At 33.4% G+C, this 24,002-nt stretch overlaps 1 protein-coding gene and 1 long non-coding RNA gene across 5 annotated transcripts in view; one reads left to right on the top strand and one right to left on the bottom strand.

Annotated features, from left to right (window-relative positions):
- Positions 1–24,002, top strand: part of LOC127734631 (alpha-2-macroglobulin-like) — a 150,245-nt gene that overhangs the window by 93,294 nt on the left and 32,949 nt on the right. The window contains exons 26-28 of one of the 4 annotated variants that reach the window (XM_052244611.1): positions 4,957–5,038; positions 13,134–13,314; positions 18,779–19,007. In XM_052244611.1, the coding sequence (XP_052100571.1) occupies positions 4,957–5,038; positions 13,134–13,314; positions 18,779–19,007 (492 nt within the window). Of the gene's footprint in view, positions 1–4,956; positions 5,039–12,743; positions 12,919–12,948; positions 13,106–13,133; positions 13,315–18,061; positions 18,243–18,778; positions 19,008–24,002 lie in introns of all 4 variants that reach the window. The other 3 variants (XM_052244607.1, XM_052244609.1, XM_052244608.1) reach the window with 3 other exon arrangements.
- Positions 1,451–23,255, bottom strand: LOC127734643 (uncharacterized). Its single transcript, XR_007997679.1, has 2 exons — positions 22,360–23,255; positions 1,451–2,709 (listed from the first exon to the last, which is right to left on the bottom strand). It is a non-coding gene; the product is annotated as an uncharacterized LOC127734643 (long non-coding RNA).

The raw sequence follows: 24,002 nt of genomic DNA, 5'->3' as shown, positions 1-24,002 counted from the left end.
AAGAATATTTAATCACAGAATTAAAATATTGAAAATATTCAATGAGTGACCGAACAACATTGATAATTAGTCGTGAATTAATGTGTTGTTCAGTCACTCGTTGAATATTTTTCTATGATTGAATTCTTGGATTAGTTATTCTATAAGTAATAAAAGTACTAAACTTACGGGTTATGAACAATCAGTTCATCTTTCTGTGTAATTTTAGCTCACTGAGGCCCTGGCCCCATGTGAGCTTATGCCATCATTTGGCATCCGTCGTTGTCGTAAACTATTTCAAGAATCTTCTCCCGTGAAACTACTGGGCCAAATACCTTCAAACTTCAACTGAATGTTCCTTAGTGTATCTAGGTTGTAAATTGTATCCGAAGTTTTGATCCATCAACAAACATAGCCGCCATGGCTAAAAATAGAACATAAGGGTCAAATGCAGTTTTTATACGACCGCAAAAAAATTTTGTGGTCGTATATTGGTATGACGTTGGCGTCGTCGTCGTCGTCGTCCGGCGTCGTCGTCGTCCGGCGTCGTCGTCCGAATACATATTGGTTTTCGCACTCTAACTTTAGTTTAAGTGAATGGATCTTTTTGAAATTTGACTAAAAGGTTAAATACCACAAAAGGAAGGTTGGGATTGATTTTGGGGGTTATGGTACCAACAGTTAAGGAATTAGGGGCCAAAAAGGGGCCAAAAATGAGCATTTTCTAGTTTCCAGACAATAACTGTGGAACGGTGTATGGATCTCTCTGAAATTATACTACAAGTTTCCATACCACAAAGGGATGGTTAGGATTTGCTTTGGGGGGTTATGGCTCAAACCGTTTAGGAATTAGGGGCAAAAAAGGGGGAAAAACAAGGTTGTCCTGGTTAATGGACAAATACTTTAGTACAAAACATAATTTAAAGCAGTGTAAGGGAGATAAATCAAATACATCATTGAAATTATCTCCCTTACACTGCTTTTAAATTATATATAAAGTAATGGTTAATGAACAATAAAGATAATCTAAAACAGTGTAAGGGAGGTAATCCAAATACAACGTTTTGGTTACTTCCCTTACACTGCTTTTAAATTATGTTTAAAGAAATGCATATTTATAAAGGAAGACCAGTAAAAATATCTGCAAATGTTTTCATCTTTTTTTTTTACAAAAAAATCCATATGAAAGATTTGACACTATATTTTTATTAATTCTATTATAAAATAGATTAAGTTAGCACTATGGTAAATTTAAATGGGTAATTATGGTTGCCAACTCCATTGGAAATTTGAATTGAGATTATGACCATATCTTGAGGGAAAGAATTTTTTTGGGGGAAAAAGGGGGGGGGGGGATAAAAAGAAATTGTGGGGGTCCAATTTTTTCTCATTTCAGATTTCAGAAATCAAAAAGAATTATTCTTCAAATATTATTTTTTTTTCAAATTTCAAATATTGAAAAATTTCAAGAAGTAATCTTTAATTGCACAGTATGGCGCATTAGATTTGTAAAATCTTTGATCACATTTATTTATTTGTTATGCCGAATCTAACAGTGTATTTAGATTTTTAATTTTGGGTCCAGTTTTCAAATTGGTCTACATTAATGTCCAAAGGGTCCAAAATTAAACTTTGTTTGATTTTAGTAAAAATTGAATATATGAGGTTCTTTGATATGCTGAATCTAAACATGTATTTAGATTTTTGATTTTTGGCCCAGTTTTCAAGTTGGTCCAAATTGGGGTCCAAAATTAAACTTTGTTTGATTTCAACAAAAATTGAATATATGGGGTTCTTTGATATGCTGAATCTAACCATGTATTTAGATTTTTTATTTGTGGACCCCGTTATCTAATTGGTTCATATTGAGGTCAAAAGGGTCCAAAATTAAACTTTGTTTGATTTCATCTAAAATTGAATTATTGGGGTACTTTGATATTCCAAATCTAACCGTGTATTTAGGTTTTTAATTTTGGGTCCTGTTTTTTAAATTGGTCTACATTAAGGTCCAAAGGGTCCAAAATTAAACTTAGTTTGATTTAACAAAAATTGAATTCTTGGGGTTCTTTGATTTGCTGAATCTAAACATGTTTTTTGATTATGGGCCCAGTTTTCAAGTTGGTCCAAGATAGGGTCCAGTATTTAAACTTTGTTTGATTTCAACAAAAATTGAATATATGGGGTTCTTTGATATGCTGAATCTAAACATGTATTTAGATTTTTGATTATGGGCCCAGTTTTCAAGTTGGTCCAAATTGGGGTCCAAAATTAAACTTTGTTTGATTTCAACAAAAATTGAATATATGAGGTTCTTTGATATGCTGAATCTAACCATGTATTTAGATTTTTTATTTGTAGGCCCCGCTATCAAATTGGTTCATATTGAGGTCAAAAGGGTCCAAAATTAAACTTTGTTTGATTTCATCGAAAATTGAATTATTGGGGTTCTTTGATATGCCAAATCTAACCGTGTTTTTAGATTTTTAATTTGGGTCCCGTTTTTTAAATTGGTCTTCATTGAGGTCCAAAGGGTCCAAAATTAAACTTAGTTTGATTTTAAGAAAAATTGAATTCTTGGGGTTCTTTGATATGCTGAATCTAAACATGTGTTTAGATTTTTGATTATGGGCCCAGTTTTCAAGTTGGTCCAAGTTGGGGTCCAAAATTAAACTTTTTTTGATTTCAACAAAAATTGAATATATGGGGTTCTTTGATATGCTGAATCTAACCCTGAATTTAGAATTTTTATTTGTGGGCCCCGCTATCAAATTGGTTCATATTGAGGTCAAAAGGGTCCAAAATTAAACTTTGTTTGATTTCATCAAAAATTGAATTATTGGGGTTCTTTGATATTCCATATCTAACCGTGTATTTAGATTTTTAATTTTAAGTCCCGTTTTTTAAATTGGTCTACATTAAGGTCCAAAGGGTCCAAAATTAAACTTAGTTTGATTTTAGCAAAAATTGAATTCTTGGGGTTCTTTGATATGCTGAATCGAAACATGTGTTTAGATTTTTGATTATGGGCCCATTTTTCAAGTTTGTCCAAGTTGGGGTCCAAAATTAAACTTTGTTTGATTTGAACAAAAATTGAATATATGGGGTTCTTTGATATGCTGAATCTAACCATGTATTTTGATTTTGGACATTGGACCATAATAGGTAAATTAAAAAAATTCAAGTTCTTAGGCCACATTCTTTCTGTGTCAGAAACCTATGCTGTGTCAAATATTTAATAACAATCCAAATTCAGAGCTGTATCAAGCTTGAATGTTGTGTCCATACTTGCCCCAACTGTTCAGGGTTCGACCTCTGCGGTCGTATCAAGCTGCGCCCCAGCGAAGCATTTTATTGGCTTATATCTCAAAAACTTAAGCATTTAGAGCAAATCTGACAGGAATAAAAATGTTCAATAGGTCAAGATCTATCAGACCTGAAATTTTCAGACGAATCGAACAACCCATTGTTGGGTTGCTGCCACTAAATTGGTAATTTTAAGGAAATTTTGCAGTTTTTGGTTATTATCTTGAATATTATTGAAGATAACGATAAACTGTAAACAGCAAAAATGTTCAGCAAAGTAAGACCTACAAAAAAGTTTTTATATGACCAAAATTGTCAATTGACCCCTTAAGGAGTTATTGCCCTTTAAAGACAATTTTACACAATTTTTTCATCATGTTTGCTAACATTTAAAAATCTTCTCCTCTGAAACTACTGGGCTTATACTTCTAAATTTTTACTGAATGTTCCTTAGGGTAACTGGTTTATAAATTGTATCAGAAGTTTTGATCCATCAACAAACATGGCCGCCATGGCTAAAAATAGAACATAGGGGACAAAAGCAGTTTTTTACTTATATCTCAAAAACTACAGCAGTTAGAGCAAAAGTTAAAGTGATAAATGGATCATGATCTATCTGCTATCAAATTTTCAGACGAGTTCGACAACCCATTGTTGTGTTACTGTGGAAATAGTTTATTTTTATTAGATTTTACTATTTTTGGTTATTTTCTTGCAAGTCCAATTACTTTTTCAAAAATCTTCTTCTCTGAAACTACTTTGCCAAATACTTAAAAACTTTAATTGAATGTTCCTTAGGGTATCTAATTTATAGATTGTATTTGGGGATTTGATCCATTAAAATATATGGCGGGAGTTTCTAAAAATAGAACATAGGGGTCAAAAGGAGTTTTTGGCTTTCATCTCAAACACTAAAGCAGTAAGAGCAAAACTGACATAGGTGAAAGTGTTTAACAGGTTTAGATCTACCTGTCAAGTAATCTTCAGACCAATAGGACAACTTTTTGTTGGGTTACTGTCCAGAAATAGTTAATTTTTAGGAAATTTTACAGTTTTAGGTTATGCATTATCTTTAATATTATTATAGAAAGAGAGAAAGTGTAAATGACAAAATTGTTCAGCAAAGTAAGATCTACAAATAATCTTCTTCCCCACTGTAATGTGGAGCAGGGGGACAGAGAAAAACTTGGCGTCTGTACATCTGTCATGTCTGCATTCATTCTTCTTGGTGCTCTCTTGCTTATATTCCTTGTCATATTAAAAAAAAAATTATATCAAATGTCTATCAGTTTTGTTTCAGAAAATTACAAAATCAATCTTAACTTTTGATCATGGTAGTTATTCCCCTTGACAATGTACCATTTATGGTAAACCGCATTGTGAGGACTCTTATGCCTACATTTCTTGTCAGATTAAAAGCGTCTCTGAGGAGTTTCTAAATTACCGCCAATAAACTATTGTTAAGAGATCTTGTTATATAGAGTTGTTTGTCTAAACATAAGAAACTTTAATAATCACAACCCATTCTGAAGATACTCCTGTCTACATTATAAAGGTTGTAGAATCTGTGTCCCATGACAACATTCTGTTTTTACCTAATCCACACCTTACAATCAGCTCAAATACATTTTCATTTGTCAACCTTTTTATTTCATGTAATGGTATCTATTTCAGAAAATGAATTTAGTGGTATTTACAGACCTAACATTACAGACAAGACCATGTAAAGTGCAGATACACAGACCTGTGTACTTTTGTAAGTATTTAAATGTAAAAGCAGTAAATAATTGATTGAACTGTTTCATATTCCCAGCTGCATGTTCAAAAATAAAGAATTCATCCTGATTAATATTTATCACATGTAGTTTCAGAGTTTTATTCCATGCATTCAAATCATTATAAAACTTAAAGAATTAATAATGTTCGCTTTATCATATTCCATTGGGACATCTCAACACTATCAGTCTGTTGTCTGATTTTTAGCTGGCTTATACTATGGTGAGGGCTGACGGATGGGCAGTTATAAATTTCTGATATGACATTGAGAAGTAATGGAAAAATAGCGATGGCCATATCATGCGTTCATGGCCAAGCTCTTCATTTGTCTTGACTACGGCTTTCTCACAGAATATGAAACACAGGGATGCTATTCCAGCAGCGTTGTTAACTATTTGTATAAAGCTTTATTTTTCAGAAAGTAGTAGACCTGGAAGTTTCATACCTTGTAAATAGGGATCAGTGCTTTGGTACTGACATGTTTTATAACATATTATCCCTACTCTGTGTCCTTTTTTATACGACCGCAAAAAAAATTTTGTGGTCGTATATTGGTATGACGTCGTCGGCGTCCGAAGACACATTAGTTTTCGCACTCTAACTTTAGTTTAAGCGAATGGATCTCAATGAAATTTTACCATAAGGTTCAATACCACAAAAGGAAGGTGGGGGTTATGGTACTAACAGTTAAGGAATTAGGGGCCAGAAAGGGGCCAAAAATAAGCATTTTTGTAACTTCCAGACATAACTTGTGTGTAAGTGAATGGATCTCTCTGACATTGTACCACAAGGTTCCATATCACAAAGGGAATGCTGGGATTGATTTTGGGGGTAATTGCCTCCAAATTTTAGGAATTAGGGGTCAAAAAGGGGCAAAAAACAAGCATTTTTCTAGTTTCATGACAATAACTTGTGTGTAAGTGTATGGATCTCTCTGACATTGTATCACAAGGTTCCATATCACAAAGGGAATACTGGGATTGATTTTGGGGGTAATTTCCTCCAAATTTTAGGAATTAGGGGCCAAAAAGGGGCCAAAAACAAGCATTTTTCTAGTTTCATGACAATAACTTGTTTGTAAGTGTATGGATCTTTATGAAATTGTACTACAAGGTTCCATATCACAAAGGGAAAGCTGGAATTGAGTTTGGGGGTAATTGCTCAAAAAGTTTAGGAATAAGGGGCCAAAAAGGGGAAAAAAATGAGCATTTTTCTAGTTTCCAGACAATAACTTGTGTTCAAGTGTATGGATCTCTCTGAAATTGTACTGCAAGGTACCATACCACATTGGGAAGGCTGGGATTGATTTTGGGGGTAATTCCCTCAAAATTTTAGTAATTAGGGGCCATAAAAGGGCAAAAAAACAAGCATTTTTCTAGTTTCAGGACAATAACTTGTGTGTAAGTGTATGGATCTTTATGAAATTGTACTGCAAGGTTCCATATCACAAAGGGAAAGCTGGGTTTGAGTTTGGGGGTAATTGCCTTAAGCGTTTAGGAATTTGGGGCCAAAAAGGGGCCAAAAAACAAGCATTTTTCTAGTTTCCAGACAATAACTTGTGTTCAAGTGTATGGATCTCTCTGAAATTATACTGCAATGTACCATACCACAAAGGGAAAGCTGGGATTTAGTTTGGGGGTGATGAATCATAAGGGGTTCAAAAAATTTGGGGGGGGGGGATTTTTTTTTCCTTTTTTTTCTTTAAAATTTTCCATTTAAAATTGGTTATTTCTGATTTATATATAAAAGCAAATAATAATGATATGGTTTGAATAGCATACATGTGAACCTCCCGACTGGAGTACAATAATCCCGTTTTCATGGGTCTCCTCCCGACCTCCCGTTGAAGAGGAAAAAATACCGTGTATGAAATTTTTCATGTATGAAAAATTTCTGCCCAACATATCATCTCAGGCATCTTTTGTAACTGACATTACCTGAAGTTATATTTTACCTGTAAATCAATTAACATGCATAATTATATGGCTTCACTTGTCAGCTTGGGTGTCAAACATACTGGTAATCAACGTTTTTTTTACCTCAGGCTAACTGCCGTTGTGTAACAAAAACTGTGTATTTATTGGGTTACTTCCCTTGTTTTATCCTGTTTTAAGTTACTTTCCTTTTAATAATGAAATTTTAAAAGAATATAAATAAAATATAAATTGAACAAATAATCATAAAAGGATGGTAATTAAATGATTTTAAATGTCTTAGGACAAATAAAAAAATAATAATTTGAAAATTATTTGAGGATTCTATACTTCCTTTCAAGGCTTAAATTGAAATTTATATAATAACTATGACCCTTGTTATACAGTTAGAATGATTTTCTGAGTATGCAAATGAAAACTATTTGCAGATAGTTAAACAAATGTTCTGGTTGCAATGATTGTTTTATAGAATATGAAGTAAAAAATTTAAAGAACATACTGAAAAAAAAAAACAGTGTTAGATTGAACATGTAGAATATAAAGATGGAGAAACTTTATGAGTACAAGGGTACTATAAACATAATAAATTGGATGGAAAGTTGAAGAAAACACACTTTAAAAGACCATTTTTACAGCACACGGTTACATTTACGACAAAATTTATGATTGAGTCCTAATCTCCTGACCAAAATTTCCCAATCTCCTGATCTGAGTTTCACAGTCCATCACATGTATGAATAGGTAAATTAAAAGTTCTTAGACCACTTTCATTCTGTTTCAGAAACCTATGCTGTGTCAAATATTTAATTACAATCCAAATTCAGTGCTGTATCAAGCTTGAATGTTGTGTCCATACTTGCTCCAACTGTTCAGGGTTCGACCTCTGTGGTCGTATCAAGCTGCGCCCCAGCGGAGCATTTTATTGTAAATTTTTAAAGACTAAGTCATTCAAGTTTAAGGAAAACCACAATAGTATTGTGGGACGTTGGTATCCTTTTAATAGTTAACTCACAGGTTTAGTTTCATTAGTCATTGACTTATTGACCTATTATAAGATGACACCTTGTGAATGCTAATTTTTCTGAGACTGTTTTCCCAAAAGGTTTTATATTCAGTATGATTGTTATACCCATTGCAAACAAAGTTTTGGGGGGTATATAGGAATCATCATGTCCATTTGTCTGTCTGTCTGTCACGCTTCATGTCCTTGGCATAACTTTTGTACAGTAAAACTTTGGTAAACCAAACTTTATATGCAGTTGCATCATGGACTTGGATTGTGTAATATACAAAAGTCAGGTCACACTGACCTTAACTTTGACTTTTTACCACTATGATAGTAAAACCTTGTTCAATTCATGTTAGGCTCATATCTTTTGTACCGTATAACTGAAGTTAACCAAACTTGGTATGCCGTTGCATCATGGGGTTGAAGTGTGTCATATACCAGGTCACTGACCTTTGACCCGTATGATAGTAAAACCTTTTTTCTGATTTGTGTACTGTGAATACATTGTGTACCATGGAATTTAGGTTGACCTTACTTGGTAGGCTGATACATCATGGTATGAGAGTGTGTCATATATCAAAGTCGGGTCACTCTGACCTTGAATTTGACCTTTGACCTCTATGATAGTAAAACATTGTCCAAATTGTGTTTGGTGCATAACTTTTACACTGTAGAACTTAGATTGACAAAATTTTGTATGCAGAAGCATCATACTGACCTTGGTTTTTGTCTCGCCTTTTCGTTGCGAAAAGCGAGACATAGGGATTGCTTTTTCAGCGACAGCTGCAATGACAATTAATAATTGTTAAGTTTTCTGCTTAAGTTAGTTTGATAGGAACTACTTGTGATAGATCATTGATATTTTGTATACAGTTGCATTGCTATCAGTACATATCAGTTTGATGACTATTTTGAGGCCCTGCCCCCTAGGCCATGGTCCAGTGACTGAATTAATTAGCCATTTTCAATGTTAAGTTTTCTGCTTAAGTTAGTTTAATAGGATCTACTTGTGATATATCAATGATAGTTTGTATGAAGTTGCATTACTATCAGTTCATATCAGTTTGACAACCATTTTGAGGCCCTGCCTCCAAGGACATAGTCCAGTGACTTTGAATTAATTAGCAATTTTCAATGTTAAGTTTTCTGCTTAAGATTGATAGGAACTACTTACAATAGACAATGATATTTTATATAAAGTTACATCATTGTCTTTACATCTCAGTTTGTCAACCAATTTCAGGCCCTGCCCACAAGATCATGGTCCAGCAACTGAATTTAATAACAAATATTGCTGTCCATCAGATTGTCTATTTCTTAATTTTATGCAAACAGGCCAGACATATCTCTGTGTCAACAGTTTATTTTTATTGTCCCCCGCGTAACACGTTGTGGGGGACATGGAAATACCAGGTGTCCATTCGTCCGTCTGGTCTAGTTAGCGCTCTCACGGGTACAATTCTTGACAGATTTTTATAAAACTTATACTATAGGTTAATATCAGCAATAGCTTGGACAAGTTCTAAAATGGTGGACAATCAACTTTTAATGCCCCCGCCGTACCGGAGGGGGCATTAAGTTTTACCCTTGTCTGTCTGTACGTCCGTACATATGTCCATACGTACGTCCCATAGTTGGTTTCCGTTCTCTAACTTTAGTTTGCCTCAACCAAATGTTATGAAACTTATACACAATGCTTATTACCACAAAACACAGATCAAGTTTGAATTTTGGTGGCATCACTTTGACCATTCTAGAGTTATGCCCTTTACAAATGGAAAAATTGCTGAATTTTTCCTTTCCATTCTCTAACTTAAGTTTGCCTCAACCAAATGTTATGTAACTTATACACAATGCTTATTACCACAAAATGCAGATCAAGTTTGAATTTTGGTGGCGTCACTTTACTCGTTCTAGAGTTATGCCCCTTTACAAACGGAAAAATTGCTGAATTTTTCGTTTCCATTCTCTAACTTAAGTTTGCCTCAACCAAATTTTATGTAACTTATACACAAAACTTAGTACTACAAAACTCAGATCAAATACAAATTTTGGTAGCGTCACTTTTTCTGTTCTTTAGTTATGTCCCATTATAACTTAATATGATATGCAAGTGGGGGCATCATATATGTCCCATGAACACATTCCTCATTTATTATACGCCCGTTTACGGGACGTATTATGGTATACCGTTGGCAGTCTGTCTGTCTGTCCGTCGTCAACATGTCGGACATTAACTCAAAAACGCTTTAACCAATTTGCATAAAACTTTGGTGAATTGTTTATATCTATTGACGTGAGCTCCCTTTCATTTTTTATTAATTTTAGATTTTGCGTTTCGGAGTTATGGGGATTTATTCATTAAAAAAGGGGGGGTTTTCCAGTTTGTGAACAATAACTCAAGAATGCTTTCACCAACTTGCAAGAAATTGTGGTGAATTATTTATATCTATTGACATAGCTCCCTTTCGATTTTTATATATTTTAGATTTTACGTTTCTGAGTTACAGGCCTAGGGTTTTATTCATAAAAAAAGGGGGATTTTCCAGTTTTCGGACAAAAAATCAAAAATGCTTTCAGCAGTTCTTATGAAACTTTGGTGAATTGTTTGTATCTATTGATGTAAGCTCTGTTTAGAATTTTATAAATTTTTTATTTATCATTTCTGAGTTATGGGGTTTTATTCATTAAAAAAGGGGGGATTTTCCAGTTTTCGGACAATAACCTCAGCAGTTCTTATGAAACTTTGGTGAATTGTTTATATCTATTGATGTAAGCTCTGTTTAGAATTTTATAAATTTTTCATTTATCATTTCCGAGTTTTATTCATTAAAAAAGGGGAGATTTTCCAGTTTTCGGACAATAACTCTAAAATGTGGTCAGCAAATCTCATGACACTTTGGTGAATTGTTTATATCTATTGATGTAAGCTCCCTTTACATTTTCATGAATTTCTAATATGACATTGAGAATTAATTGAACTTTATTTGTTTATAGTCTGATGACAGATTTACTAAGTATTGCGCAACAGCACAATGTATTGCACAACAGCAAGAAATCTTTAATTGAATATAAATTCAATTCATATAACCAATTTCAAATTCTTTGACTACATTTATTCAGAAACCTATAATATGTCAAATAATTAAGTACAATCCAAATTCAGACCTGTATCAAGCTTGAATATTATGTCCATTTTTGCCCCAACTGTTCAGGGTAGGACCTCTGCTGGCGTATCCAGCTGCGCTCAGCGAAGCAGTTTATTTTTAAAGAATAATGTCCTTTGGAAATATTAAATTTATAGAAAATGGCCTCATTAGCGCTCTCACGGGTACAATTCTTGCCAGATTTTTATAAAACTTATACTATAGGTTAATATCTCGGACAAGTTCTATAATGGTGGATGATCGACTTTTTTAAAAAGAGTTATGCCCCTTGGAAATATTAAATAAGTGTAACGCGGGGGACATTGGAACTCTGTTCTTTTATTAGTATAAAAATTGGTTGGGCCCCTGAAAAAATATTTTTGGCCCAGCTGGCACCTGGAGAAAACAAGTTAAGTTTAGTCCCTGTGTTTGTCATATTTAATTCAGAATTCTGATTGATTACAGATAAATCAATCAAAACATAAAAGTACATTTTTATCCTGAAATCTGTAAAGAAGTGTATCAAAGATATAATTAATGAGTGATTACACCTCTGCTTTGAATTTTTTTATTTGTGTAAGATACAAGTATTCATTGTTATCATACCTGCCAACTTTTGAAAATCTCCATGGGGGTTTTAGTGCATGACAACAATTTCAAAGGTTACAAATTTTTGCGGCGTTTTTTGCATGCACTGTTTTGTGCTCTAGAAAAAGTGTCATATCTTTTTTTATATGGTATATGATGAAAAGCTTAGAAGCTTTTCTTCTTTTTATTTGCATGATTCTAGTACTTATATTATTGTGAAGAAAAAATGAACATGTAGCTAGAATACCAGGATATATTTTCTTGTATAGCCACAGGAATATTAAAGTGATTGTTAACTTTTCAAATTTAAAATATGCACTGAGAAGGAAATATATCTGATTCCTTGTGAAAAATAAAAGATAGAACATTGTACTTTAATTGATCTGGTAATTTAATTACAAGAATGACAACATGTATGATCTGTTACCATAAGGGTAATAATGTCCATTAGCTACTATTTATCATGTTTATGATAGTACTGCATCTTTGAATTTTGTCAATCAGACATGATTTTCTTCTGAAGCTGTGTAAGAACCTTCTTGCAGATGAAAATTCATCTGCCATGATCACAATTTTTACAATTCTGACATACAGACAGAGGAATATAACTCAAATGTCCCAAACAAGTTCAAAATTTAGCACATTAGCAATGCCGAAAGATCAGGAGAAACAACGATTTTGATAGGCTGATCATGGTTGTCCCTTGGGAAAAGTTCAAAATCGGGAACAATCATTTTTTTTCGTGTAGCACTTCACAAAATCATGTTTTAGAGCTTTTTACACTATCACGATTGTGCAATCGTGACAAGGGGTCAAAATCGTGAAGTTCACGCCTAAATCGTGAAAGTTGGCAGGTATGCGTTATTAGAAGAAAAATATTTCATTTTTGCCTTCAGTCTTAGAAAATGAAAAAAAAGGGTATCACATTTGTATTTAATTGTTTATTAAATAAATTAATTTCGAAGTACTTTCTCCAGAATTAGAAATACTAGTGTGTATTTTTTTCAGCTGTTGGAAGGCCTTTTCCAGTTGGAGTAAGAGGTTCTGTAAGGCCAAATGTAGATATTGATGAGAGCGTCAGGGTTGATACTCAACCATCTGTAAACCCTAGTCCAAGACCAGAGTCCCCAGAAGTTAGAACCCTGTTTCCAGAGACGTGGCTTTGGGATATTCATTTGATTGGGTAATAATTAGTTGTTTTTTTTTTCTTCAGCTGAATATGATATTGGGAATAGAGGCGTAGCATGGAGAGGTCAGATACAACCTGATGCTGCTAGGAAAGAAAGTGTAACAACAGAACAGATAGATTCATCAGATGCTGTACGGAGTCACTTTCCCGAAACGTGGCTGTGGAGTATTTACATGATTGGGTAATTTAGAATGCACTTTTCTCTTCAGATGAAAGAGTTCGCAGGCCAATGATGAGAAAGGGAAATAAAAAGGTGACAACCACCGAGATAATGTATAAGACTACACAGTCTTCAATAGAGTCTGGACCAGATGATTCCTCAGAAGGAAAGACTACAGAGGTCCGAAGCCAGTTTCCTGAGACTTGGCTCTGGGAACTACATTTTGTTGGGTAATTCTGTCCTCTTTTCTTTTGTTCAGCTTTCTCTGTCAGGTCTAAGTTTTAAACATACAAAGTGTATTTTCTAAGATCTTTTAATGCTGACTATTGGTCCTCTTTCTCCCGCTGTTGAATAAGATGACCATTTAGCAGAAATGCTTGGTCAAGGTGATGCTCTATTTGGCACTGTTCTTAATTTAGGTTTAATTCAAAAAAAAAAAATCTGCTAGTGTTAGAGGTGAATTTTCAGAAACCTGGAATATATCCAGATAATTTGACAGTTCTGTTTGTCATTGTTATTAATTAAGGTTTTATTGCGAAAAAAAGTCTACTAATGTTAGAGGTAAATTTTCAGAAACCTGGAATATATCCATATAATTTGACAGTTCTATGGTTTTTGACTTTGATAATGGGAATCATCTAATAAGAGAACAATCATTTAACTTAAAGGGGGCGGGGTTTGGTTATTCTGTTTAACAAAGGGGGAGGGATGTGGTTATTCTGTTTAACAAAGGGGGAGGGGTGTGGTTATTCTATTTAACAAAGGGGGAGGGGTGTGGTTATTCTGTTTAACAAAGGGGGAGGGTGTGGTTATTCTGTTTAACAAAGGGGGAGGGGTATGGTTATTCTGTTTAACAAAGGGGGAGGGGTGTGGTTATTCTGTTTAACAAAGGGGGAGGGATGTGGTTATTCTGTTTAACAAAGGGGGAGGGGTGTGGTTATTCTATTTAACAAAGGGGGAGGGGTGTGGTTATTCTGATTAACAAAGGGGGAGGGGTGTGGTTATTCTGTTTAACAAAGGGGAGGGGTATGGTTATTCTGTTTAACAAAGCGGGAGGGGTGTGGTTATTCTGTTTAACAAAGGGGGAGGGATGTGGTTATTCTGTTTAACAATGGGGGAGGGTATGGTTATTCTGTTTAACAAAGGGGGAGGGATGTGGTTATTCTGTTTAACAAATGGGGAGGGGTATGGTTATTCTGTTTAACAAAGGGGGAGGGGTATGGTTATTCTGTTTAACAAAGGGGGAGGGGTGTGGTTATTCTGTTTAACAAAGGGGGAGGGGTATGGTTATTCTGTTTAACAAAAGGGGAGGGGTGTGGTTATTCTGTTTAACAAAGGGGGAGGGATGTGGTTATTTTGTTTAACAAATTTATGGAAAAAAAATATTTTAGTTTAGGTGTATTTAAAAAAATTGATTCCAAGAATTGCTTAAAAGATCTCAAGCATATCAAGAAATAGTTAAGACCTTATTTTGAATTTTAAGATTTTCTCTGGTTATTCAGTCCTTACTTGACCTTTCAGTAATTAAATCATCAAAATGGAGAGCAACAATTGAAACATGGTTCCTTTAATAAATATACATAATGAATGTACAGGTACATCAACCCAATGTCCAGGGGGAGGTGTAGAGAGCTTACCCAACCTGTATTTTAACAAATTTGTTTTTTTGCTTTGACAAAGTAAAAAAAGGAGGACTTGGGCGTGCTTTTGTCTGCGACGACTGCATCAACAATATATCAGTTTGTGATTAGGTCAGTTTATGGAAATATCTAGTTGTAGGTCAATGATATTTGGTATGCAGTTGTATAAGAATTGGCACATATCATTCCCATGGAAATTATTTGGCCATGCTCCCTCAGTCATGGTCTATTCACTTTTTGCTTAGTTTACATGTATTAGTTTTTGATTAGGTCAGTGATATTTGGTATGCAGATATATTAGCATTGGCTTATCTTATGTCCATGGAGAATATTTGGCCCAGCCCCCTCAGTCATGGTCTATTGATTTGAATGTTTTGAATAATTTACATGTTAAAGTTTGTAATTAGGTCAGTTTAAGAAAAACAACTCTTGTTAGGTCAATACTTTTTAGTATGCAGTTGTATTAGCCTTTGCAAGTCTCATTTCCATGGAGATTATATGGGCCCGCCCCCTCTTATATAAGTTATTATAAGTCAATGATATTTGGTTTGCAGTTGAATGAGCTTTGGCATCCCTGATTTCCAAGTAGGTTATTTGGCCTTGCTCATTTAATCATGGTTCATTGACTTTGAATGTTTTGTATAGTTTACATGTCAATGTATTGCCATCTTAATTTCAACATTTGCATTATGACATCAAAATTACATCAAGTCGTGGCATCTCTGTGTCAATAGTTTAATAATTTATCAACAAACTACTCTTTTCTGATTTCTTATTTACCTACTAATCTTTCCTGATTTTTTTTTGCCAATGTATACTTACCAATAAGCCTGGTATCTTTGATGTTTTTTTTTTATTTTGAATTTACCACCTACACATAAATTTAATTTATAATTTACCACCTACATTTACTTGAGTTCCAATTTACCACCTCTATTTACTTAAATTCTAATTTACCACCTCCATTTACTTGAATTCTAATTTACCACCTACATTTACTTGAGTTTTAATTTACCACCCACATTTACTTTAGTTCTAATTTACCACCTCCATTTACTTGAGTTATAATTTACCACCTACGTTTACTTGAGTTCTAATTTACCAGCTCCATTTACTTGAATTCTAATTTACCACCTTCATTTACTTGAATTCTAATTTACCACCTACATTTACTTGAGTTCTAATTTACCACCTACATCTACTTGTGTTCTAATTTACCACCTCCATTTACTTGAATTCTTATTTACCACCTACATTTTCTGAATTCTAATTTACCACCTACACTTACTTGAGTTCTAAAATTCCACCTCCATTTCCTTGGATTCTAATTTATCACCCACATTTACTTGAATTCTAATTTACCACCACCTACATTTACTTGAGTTCTAATTTACCACCTCCATTTCCTTGACTTGAATTATAATTACCACCCACATTTACTTGAAATCTAATTTACCTCCTACATTTACTTGAGTTCTAATTTACCACCTACATTTAGTTAAATTCTAATTTGCCACCTACATTTACTTGAATTCTATTTACCTCCTACATTTACTTGAGTTCTAATTTACCTCCTTCATTTACTTGAATTCTAATTACCACCTACATTTACTTGAATTCTAATTACCACCTACATTTACTTGAGTTCTAATTTACCACCTACATATACTTGAATTCTAATTTACCACTCACATTTACAGTAGCACCATGCCTCAACCACAGAAATGTTTGCTGAAACATTCTTTATATACCATATTCTTAACTTTTGAAACCAGAATTTCAATGGACGAGGGGTGGCGCGACATATAAAATCAGGAAAAAGGTGACATATTTCTAGATAAAACACAAATGAAATCAATTCCTTTTTCAGGATACTATATTTATGAATATGAAACAGAAATACATTTCATCTTATTATATTTTCAATAAATAATACAATTACTGAATTAGCAATACATACACTTTAAATTACCGCAAATAATATAAGGTCGAAAAAGTTGATAAATTTCTAGAAAAAAGAAAAATGAAATCATTTCCTATTTCAGGATAATATATTTATAAATATGAAACAGAAATACATTTCATCTTATTATATTTTCAATAAATAATACAATTAGCAATACATACAATTTCGATTACCTCAAATAATACAAGTTTAAAAATACACCTTTACAAGGTCGTTTATTGGGGTTAGTAGCTCCTTTACTTGAGTTCTCACTTTGATACCCCATGTAATGACATTTGATACATCCACTTGATGATGTAGTGTTTTATTGACTCTTGTCTATCCTTTTTGTAGTTTTTCTCTTTTTTGCCCTGGTGTTTTCTGTTTTTCTTCAACTTGTGATTTTTGATTTGCTCTTTGTTTCATCTGCCTTGTTTTTGAAATATAATTCATGATGAACCAACATGACCTGATGGATTTCGTGCTAACACATCAACTGATCATCTGGAGCCAGCTAACACATCATCTTATTAGAATCCAAGTGGATGGATTTTGACTTTTTTCCATGGAGTTGTTGTTGACTTGTAAATGCATTGATACTAACTTTTACATAATTTGGTTACGTTTATAGTCATCTCATTGACAACAATACTGGACCAAGAGATTTTTACACAAGAGTTGGTACTGTCAATATATCACTGCAGCGAGCTGTTTGAACTAAGATTGTATTTTATCTGATTTTTCTGCTTGAAAATAATGTGATAAATAGATAATGTAGCAATGTTTATAGAAATGTATTCTTATCAGATTCCTCGTTAATTTGGTAAAAACCTAATCTTATCACTCAACTTTTTATCTTAAAATAACTACTGTGAACCAGCTATAAATTTTCACAAACATTGTTTTTTTCACATTTAGAAAAAAAATTATGCAGATGTAGACTATATTGAAAATATAACAAAATTGGATATGTTCTCATGTGAATACATTTGTTTCAAAGTTGCTAATACCAGAAAATCAAGTGCAATGACGTTGGCTAGAAATGGCTAAATGTGAAAAAAAGTGTCTGTGGAAATAAGTTGGTTTAAAATTTGTTATGTTAAATTTTGTTGTGAAATAAGGGCACAGTTCTTTCTCAGTTCACAGTTCTAAATGCTAATTGAAACTTCCCTTATTTAATCCAGCTTTTGATGAATTAATAACAAAAACATATTTCAGATGATTTATTTTTCCCTAACAGGTGACATTAATAGAGATTTCAGTTTCACTTCCAGGTACAAGAAATTCATTGGTTTTCACAAAATGGAGTATGCCCTGCAAGGTCATGTTAGGTCACTTTGGGTTAATAAATAGTTTTAAAATCTGTTACCATGGAAGCATTTCTCGTTCTAGATGGTCCAGTCCCTGGTCCACGAGGTTCTAATCCATTAGAAGGGGGTATTGGTCTTGGAGGGGCAAAACTGCCGATATCCAATGGCCAAGGGGTTGAAAAAAAACCACTGTCGCAACAAAAACAAATTGGACTGAGAAAGAACTTCCCTGAGACTTGGTTATGGAATATTTATGTGATAGGGTAGGTCAGCTGACTAGGAATTAAAGGAGGTTTGTGGTAAACATAAATGAGACAGCAAACTGACAACACAAATCAAAATGACATCTAGAGATCAACATAGGGTCTTCAACAAAAGTTAAATGTCCGAAACAAATATCTGAAAGTTGCCTCAGGTCAAGATGAGCACATTTATCATGTATGGCCTTTTTGTATTTAGTAAACACAGTTTGGAAACATTGAATATCTCAAACTAACTCAAAATGCTTGGAAACTTTGTCTGATAGACATTAATGATAGCTTTTTGTTGACTATTTAGAATGGTACCAGATAATACCCATTCTTTATTTTTGGTTAATTCTGCTAAGAGAGAACTATTGTTTAAGACTTCTGAAATTTGAAAGTGTTATTACGATCCTTGTTGTGGTGGTTACATTTTAAACATAAGTTCTAAATGTTTGCATCTTTAAACATTTACACTGCAATAAACTGAAATGTAGACCATATGTGTAAAACATTTTAAGTTACATTAACTATGAATTTTGTTTGTTTTTTTTCAGAGATGATGGAGAAGTGAATGTTACATCAACTATTCCCCACACAATCACAGAGTGGGTTGGCAATTCCCTATGTACAAACTTGGATGTAGGAGTGGGTGTGTCTTCAGTGACTGGTATAACAGCTTTTCAACCTTTCTTTTTGTCTTTTACTCTTCCTTACTCAGCTATTAGAGGAGAGACTGTACCAATTTTGGTTTCCATCTTCAACTACATGACAGAATGTTTAGTGGTGAGTACTAATTCAGTGATAAATTAGATATCAATAAAACCAAAAATTATTATTTTTTTTTATTATTATTTCAGTCAAGGTAATGGCATAATCAGTTGTATATGTCTGTAATATGGACAAAATTTACATGGTTTACATTTGTTCAACTGTTATCTGATAAAAAAAAATAGCTTACTAATAGTTTGAATCAAGACCTTGTTTTAAAAAGGAGAAAACTTTTTTTAGCTGACCGTTCCAAAGGAACTGTGAGCTTAAGCCATCACTTGGCGTCGTCGTCGTCCGTCTGGTGTAAACTATTTCAAGCATCTTCTCCTCTGGAACTACTGAACCAATTCCAACCAAACTTAAGCTGAATGGTCCTTAGGGTATCTAGAATAAAGTTTGTTTTATTTTCTGTTTCGTCAAAAAACATGGCTGCCATGGCTAAAAATAGAACATAGGGGTAAAATGCAGTTTTTGGCTTAAATCTCAAAAACCAAAGCAGTTAGAGCAAATCTGACATGGATAAAAGTGTTGATAAGGTAAAGTTCTATCAGCCCTGAAATTTTCAGATGAATCTAATAACCCATTGTTGGGTTGCTGCTACTAAATTGGTAATTTTAAGGTAATTTTGCAGTTTTTATACGACTGCAAAAAAATTTTGAGGTCGTATATTGGTATGACGTTGGCGTCGTCGTCATCGTCGTCCGGCGTCGTCGTCCGAATACACAATGGTTTTCGCACTCTAACTTTAGTTTAAGTGAATGGATCTCTAGGAAATGTTACCATAAGGTTCAATACCACAAAAGGAAGGTGGGGATTGATTTTGGGGGTTATGGTACCAACAGTTAAGGAATTAGGGGCCAAAAAGGGGCCGAAAATAAGCATTTTTGTAACTTCCAGACATAACTTGTGTGTTAGCATATGGATCTCTTTGACATTGTACCACAAGATTCCATATCACAAAGGGTCAATGCTGGGATTGATTTTGGGGTTAATTGCCTCAAAATTTTAGGAATAAGGGGCCGAAAGGGGGCAAAAAACAAGCATTTTTCTAGTTTCATGACAATAACTTGTGTGTAAGTGTATGGATCTTTCTGAAATTTTACTACAAGGTTCCATTTCACAAAGGGAAAGCTGGAATTGAGTGTTGTGGTAATTGCCCAAAACGTTTAGTAATAAGGGGCCTAAAAAGGGGTTTAAAATAAGCATTTTTTAGTTTCTAGACAATAACTTGTGTTCAAGTGTATGGATCTCTCTAAAATTGTATTACAAGGTACCATACCACAAAGGCAAGGCTGTTATCGAGCTTGGTTTGGGGGGAAAGGGGGGTGGGGGTGATGAATCATAAGGGGGGCGGGGGTCAAAAAAGGGGCAATTTTTTTTATTCCTTTTTTTTTTTGTTTAAAATTTACATTTTAAGTTAGTTATTTTTTATCACGAAGAGAAAGTAGGAATTGAGTTTTGGGGTTAATTGCTCAAACATTTATGAATAAGGGGCCAAATATTGGTCAATAATAAGGATTTTTATACGACCGCAAAAAACTTTTGTGGTCGTATATTGGTATGACGTTGGTGTCGTCGTCGTCGTTGTCGTCGTCGTCCGAATACACATTGGTTTTCGCACTCTAACTTTAGTTTAAGTGAATGGATCTTTTTGAAATTTTACCATAAGGTTAAATACCACAAAAGGAAGGTTGGGATTGATTTTGGGGGTTATTGTGCCAACAGTTAAGGAATTAGGGGCCAAAAAGGGGCCAAAAATAAGCATTTTCTAGTTTCCAGACAATAACTGTGGAACGGTGTATGGATCTCTCTGAAATTATACTACAAGTTTCCATACCACAAAGGGATGGTTAGGATTTGCTTTGGGGGGTTATGGCTCAAACCGTTTAGGAATTAGGGGCAAAAAAGGGGGAAAAACAAGGTTGTCCTGGTTAATGGACAAATACTTTAGTACAAAACATAATTTAAAGCAGTGTAAGGGAGATAAATCAAATACATCATTGAAATTATCTCCCTTACACTGCTTTTAAATTATGTATAAAGTAATGGTTAATGAACAATTAAGATAATTTAAAACAGTGTAAGGGAGGTAATCCAAATACAACGTTTTGGTTACTTCCCTTACACTGCTTTTAAATTATGTTTAAAGAAATGCATATTTATAAAGGAAGACCAGTAAAAATATCTGCAAATGTTGCATCTTTTTTTTTTACAAAAAAATCCATATGAAAGATTTGACACTATATTTTAAATTCTATTATAAAATAGATTAAGTTAGCACTATGGTAAATTTAAATGGGTAATTATGGATGCCAACTCCATTGGAAACTTGAATTGAGATTATGACCATATCTTGAATTTTTTGGGGGAAAAAAAGGGGGGGGATAAAAAGAAATTGTGGGGGTCAATTTTTTCTCATTTCAGATTTCAGAAATTAAAAAGAATTATTCTTCAAAATATTATTTTTTTTTCAAATTTCAAATATTGAAAAATTTCAAGAAGTAATCTTTAATTGCACAGTATGGCGCATTAGATTTGTAAAATCTTTGATCACATTTATTTATTTGTTATGCCGAATCTAACAGTGTATTTAGATTTTTAATTTTGGGTCCAGTTTTCAAATTGGTCTACATTAAGGTCCAAAGGGTCCAAAATTAAACTTTGTTTGATTTTAGCAAAAATTGAATATATGAGGTTCTTTGATATGCTGAATCTAAACATGTATTTAGATTTTTGATTTTTGGCCCAGTTTTCAAGTTGGTCCAAAGTGGAGTCCAAAATTAAACTTTGTTTGATTTCAACAAAAATTGAATATATGGGGTTCTTTGATATGCTGAATCTAAACATGTATTTAGATTTTTGATTATGGGCCCAGTTTTCAAGTTGGTCCAAATTGGGGTCCAAAATTAAACTTTGTTTGATTTCAACAAAAATTGAATATATGAGGTTCTTTGATATGCTGAACCTAACCATGTATTTAGATTTTTTATTTGTAGGCCCCGCTATCAAATTGGTTCATATTGAGGTCAAAAGGGTCCAAAATTAAACTTTGTTTGATTTCATCAAAAATTGAATTATTGGGGTTCTTTGATATGCCAAATCTAACCGTGTATTTAGATTTTTAATTTGGGTCCCGTTTTTTAAATTGGTCTTCATTGAGGTCCAAAGGGTCCAAAATTAAACTTAGTTTGATTTTAACAAAAATTGAATTCTTGGGGTTCTTTGATATGCTGAATCTAAACATGTGTTTAGATTTTTGATTATGGGCCCAGTTTTCAAGTTGGTCCAAGTTGGGGTCCTAAATTAAACTTTTTTTTATTTCAACAAAAATTGAATATATGGGGTTCTTTGATATGCTGAATCTAACCATGAATTTAGATTTTTTATTTGTGGGCCCCGCTATCAAATTGGTTCATATTGAGGTCAAAAGGGTCCAAAATTAAACTTTGTTTGATTTCATCAAAAATTGAATTATTGGGGTTCTTTGATATTCCAAATCTAACCGTGTATTTAGATTTTTAATTTTAAGTCCCGTTTTTTAAATTGGTCTACATTAAGGTCCAAAGGGTCCAAAATTAAACTTAGTTTGATTTAAGCAAAAATTGAAATCTTGGGGTTCTTTGATATGCTGAATCTAAACATGTGTTTAGATTTTTGATTATGGGCCCAGTTTTCAAGTTTGTCCAAGTTGGGGTCCAAAATTAAACTTTGTTTGATTTTAACAAAAATTGAATATATGGGGTTCTTTGATATGCTGAATCTAACCATGTATTTTGATTTTGGACATTGGACCATAATAGGTAAATTAAAAAAATTCAAGTTCTTAGACCACATTCTTTCTGTGTCAGAAACCTATGCAGTGTCAAATATTTAATAACAATCTAAATTTAGATCTGTATCAAGCTTGAATGTTGTGTCCATACTTGCCCCAACTGTTCAGGGTTCGACCTCTGCGGTCGTATCAAGCTGCGCCCCAGCGAAGCATTTTATTGGTTATTATCTTGAATAGTATTAATGATAAAGATAAACAGTAAACAGCAAATATGTTCAGCAAAGTAAGATCTACAAATAAGTTTGATATGACCAAAATTGTCAATTGACCCCTTAAAGAGTTATTGCCCTTTAAGGACTATTTTACACAATTTGTTTATCATGTTTTCTAACTTTAAAAAATATTCTCCTCTGAAACCACTGCACCAATTCCAACCAAACTTAAGCTGAATGATTCTTAGGGTATCTAGAATAAAAAGTGTGTTTTATTTTTCTGTTTCGTCAAAAACATGGCCACCATGGCTAAAAATAGAACATAGGGGTAAAATGCAGTTTTTGGCTTATATCTAAAAAACCAAAGGAGTTAGAGCAAATCTGACATGGGGTGAAAGTGTTGCTTAGGTGAAGTTCTATCAGCCCTGACATTTTCAGATGAATCTAATAACCCATTGTTGGGTTGCTGCCACTAAATTGGTAATTTTAAGGAAATTTTGCAGTTTTTATACGCCCTTCAAAATTTTGACGGGACGTATTATGGTATACAAATGTCGCCTGTCCGTCTGTCCGTATGTCTGTCTGGCGTAAACATGTCGCACCGTAACTTGAGAATGACTTATCCAAATTTCATGAAACTTAAAATAGTTGTTTCTTATGATGGTCAAACGATCTGTATACTTTTTGGTGAAAATAAGATTAAAACTTTTTGAGTTACAGGACTTAGTAACTAAAACAGGTGTGTGTTTTTTTTCACATGTCGCGCAGTATCTCAAAAACAATTTATGATTATTACTTAAAACTTTACACACTTCTTAGTTATATTAATCTTAAGATCTGTATACTTTTTGGTGATGATTCAAAATTTTATTTTAGAGATATTGAGTATTTTGTTAAAAAAGGGGAGGGGTTTTTCACATGTCGCGCCGTATCTCAAAAACAGTTTATGATTATTGCTTTAAACTTTACAAACTTCTTAGTTATATTAATCTTAAGATCTGTATACTTTTTGGTGATGATTCAAAA

Source organism: Mytilus californianus, unplaced genomic scaffold (genome assembly GCF_021869535.1).
Source record: "Mytilus californianus isolate M0D057914Y unplaced genomic scaffold, xbMytCali1.0.p SCAF_3, whole genome shotgun sequence".
Classification (NCBI taxonomy): Eukaryota; Metazoa; Mollusca; class Bivalvia; order Mytilida; family Mytilidae; genus Mytilus; species Mytilus californianus.
Note: the sequence above shows the minus strand (reverse complement) of the source record. Positions and strands in the feature narration are given on the sequence as shown.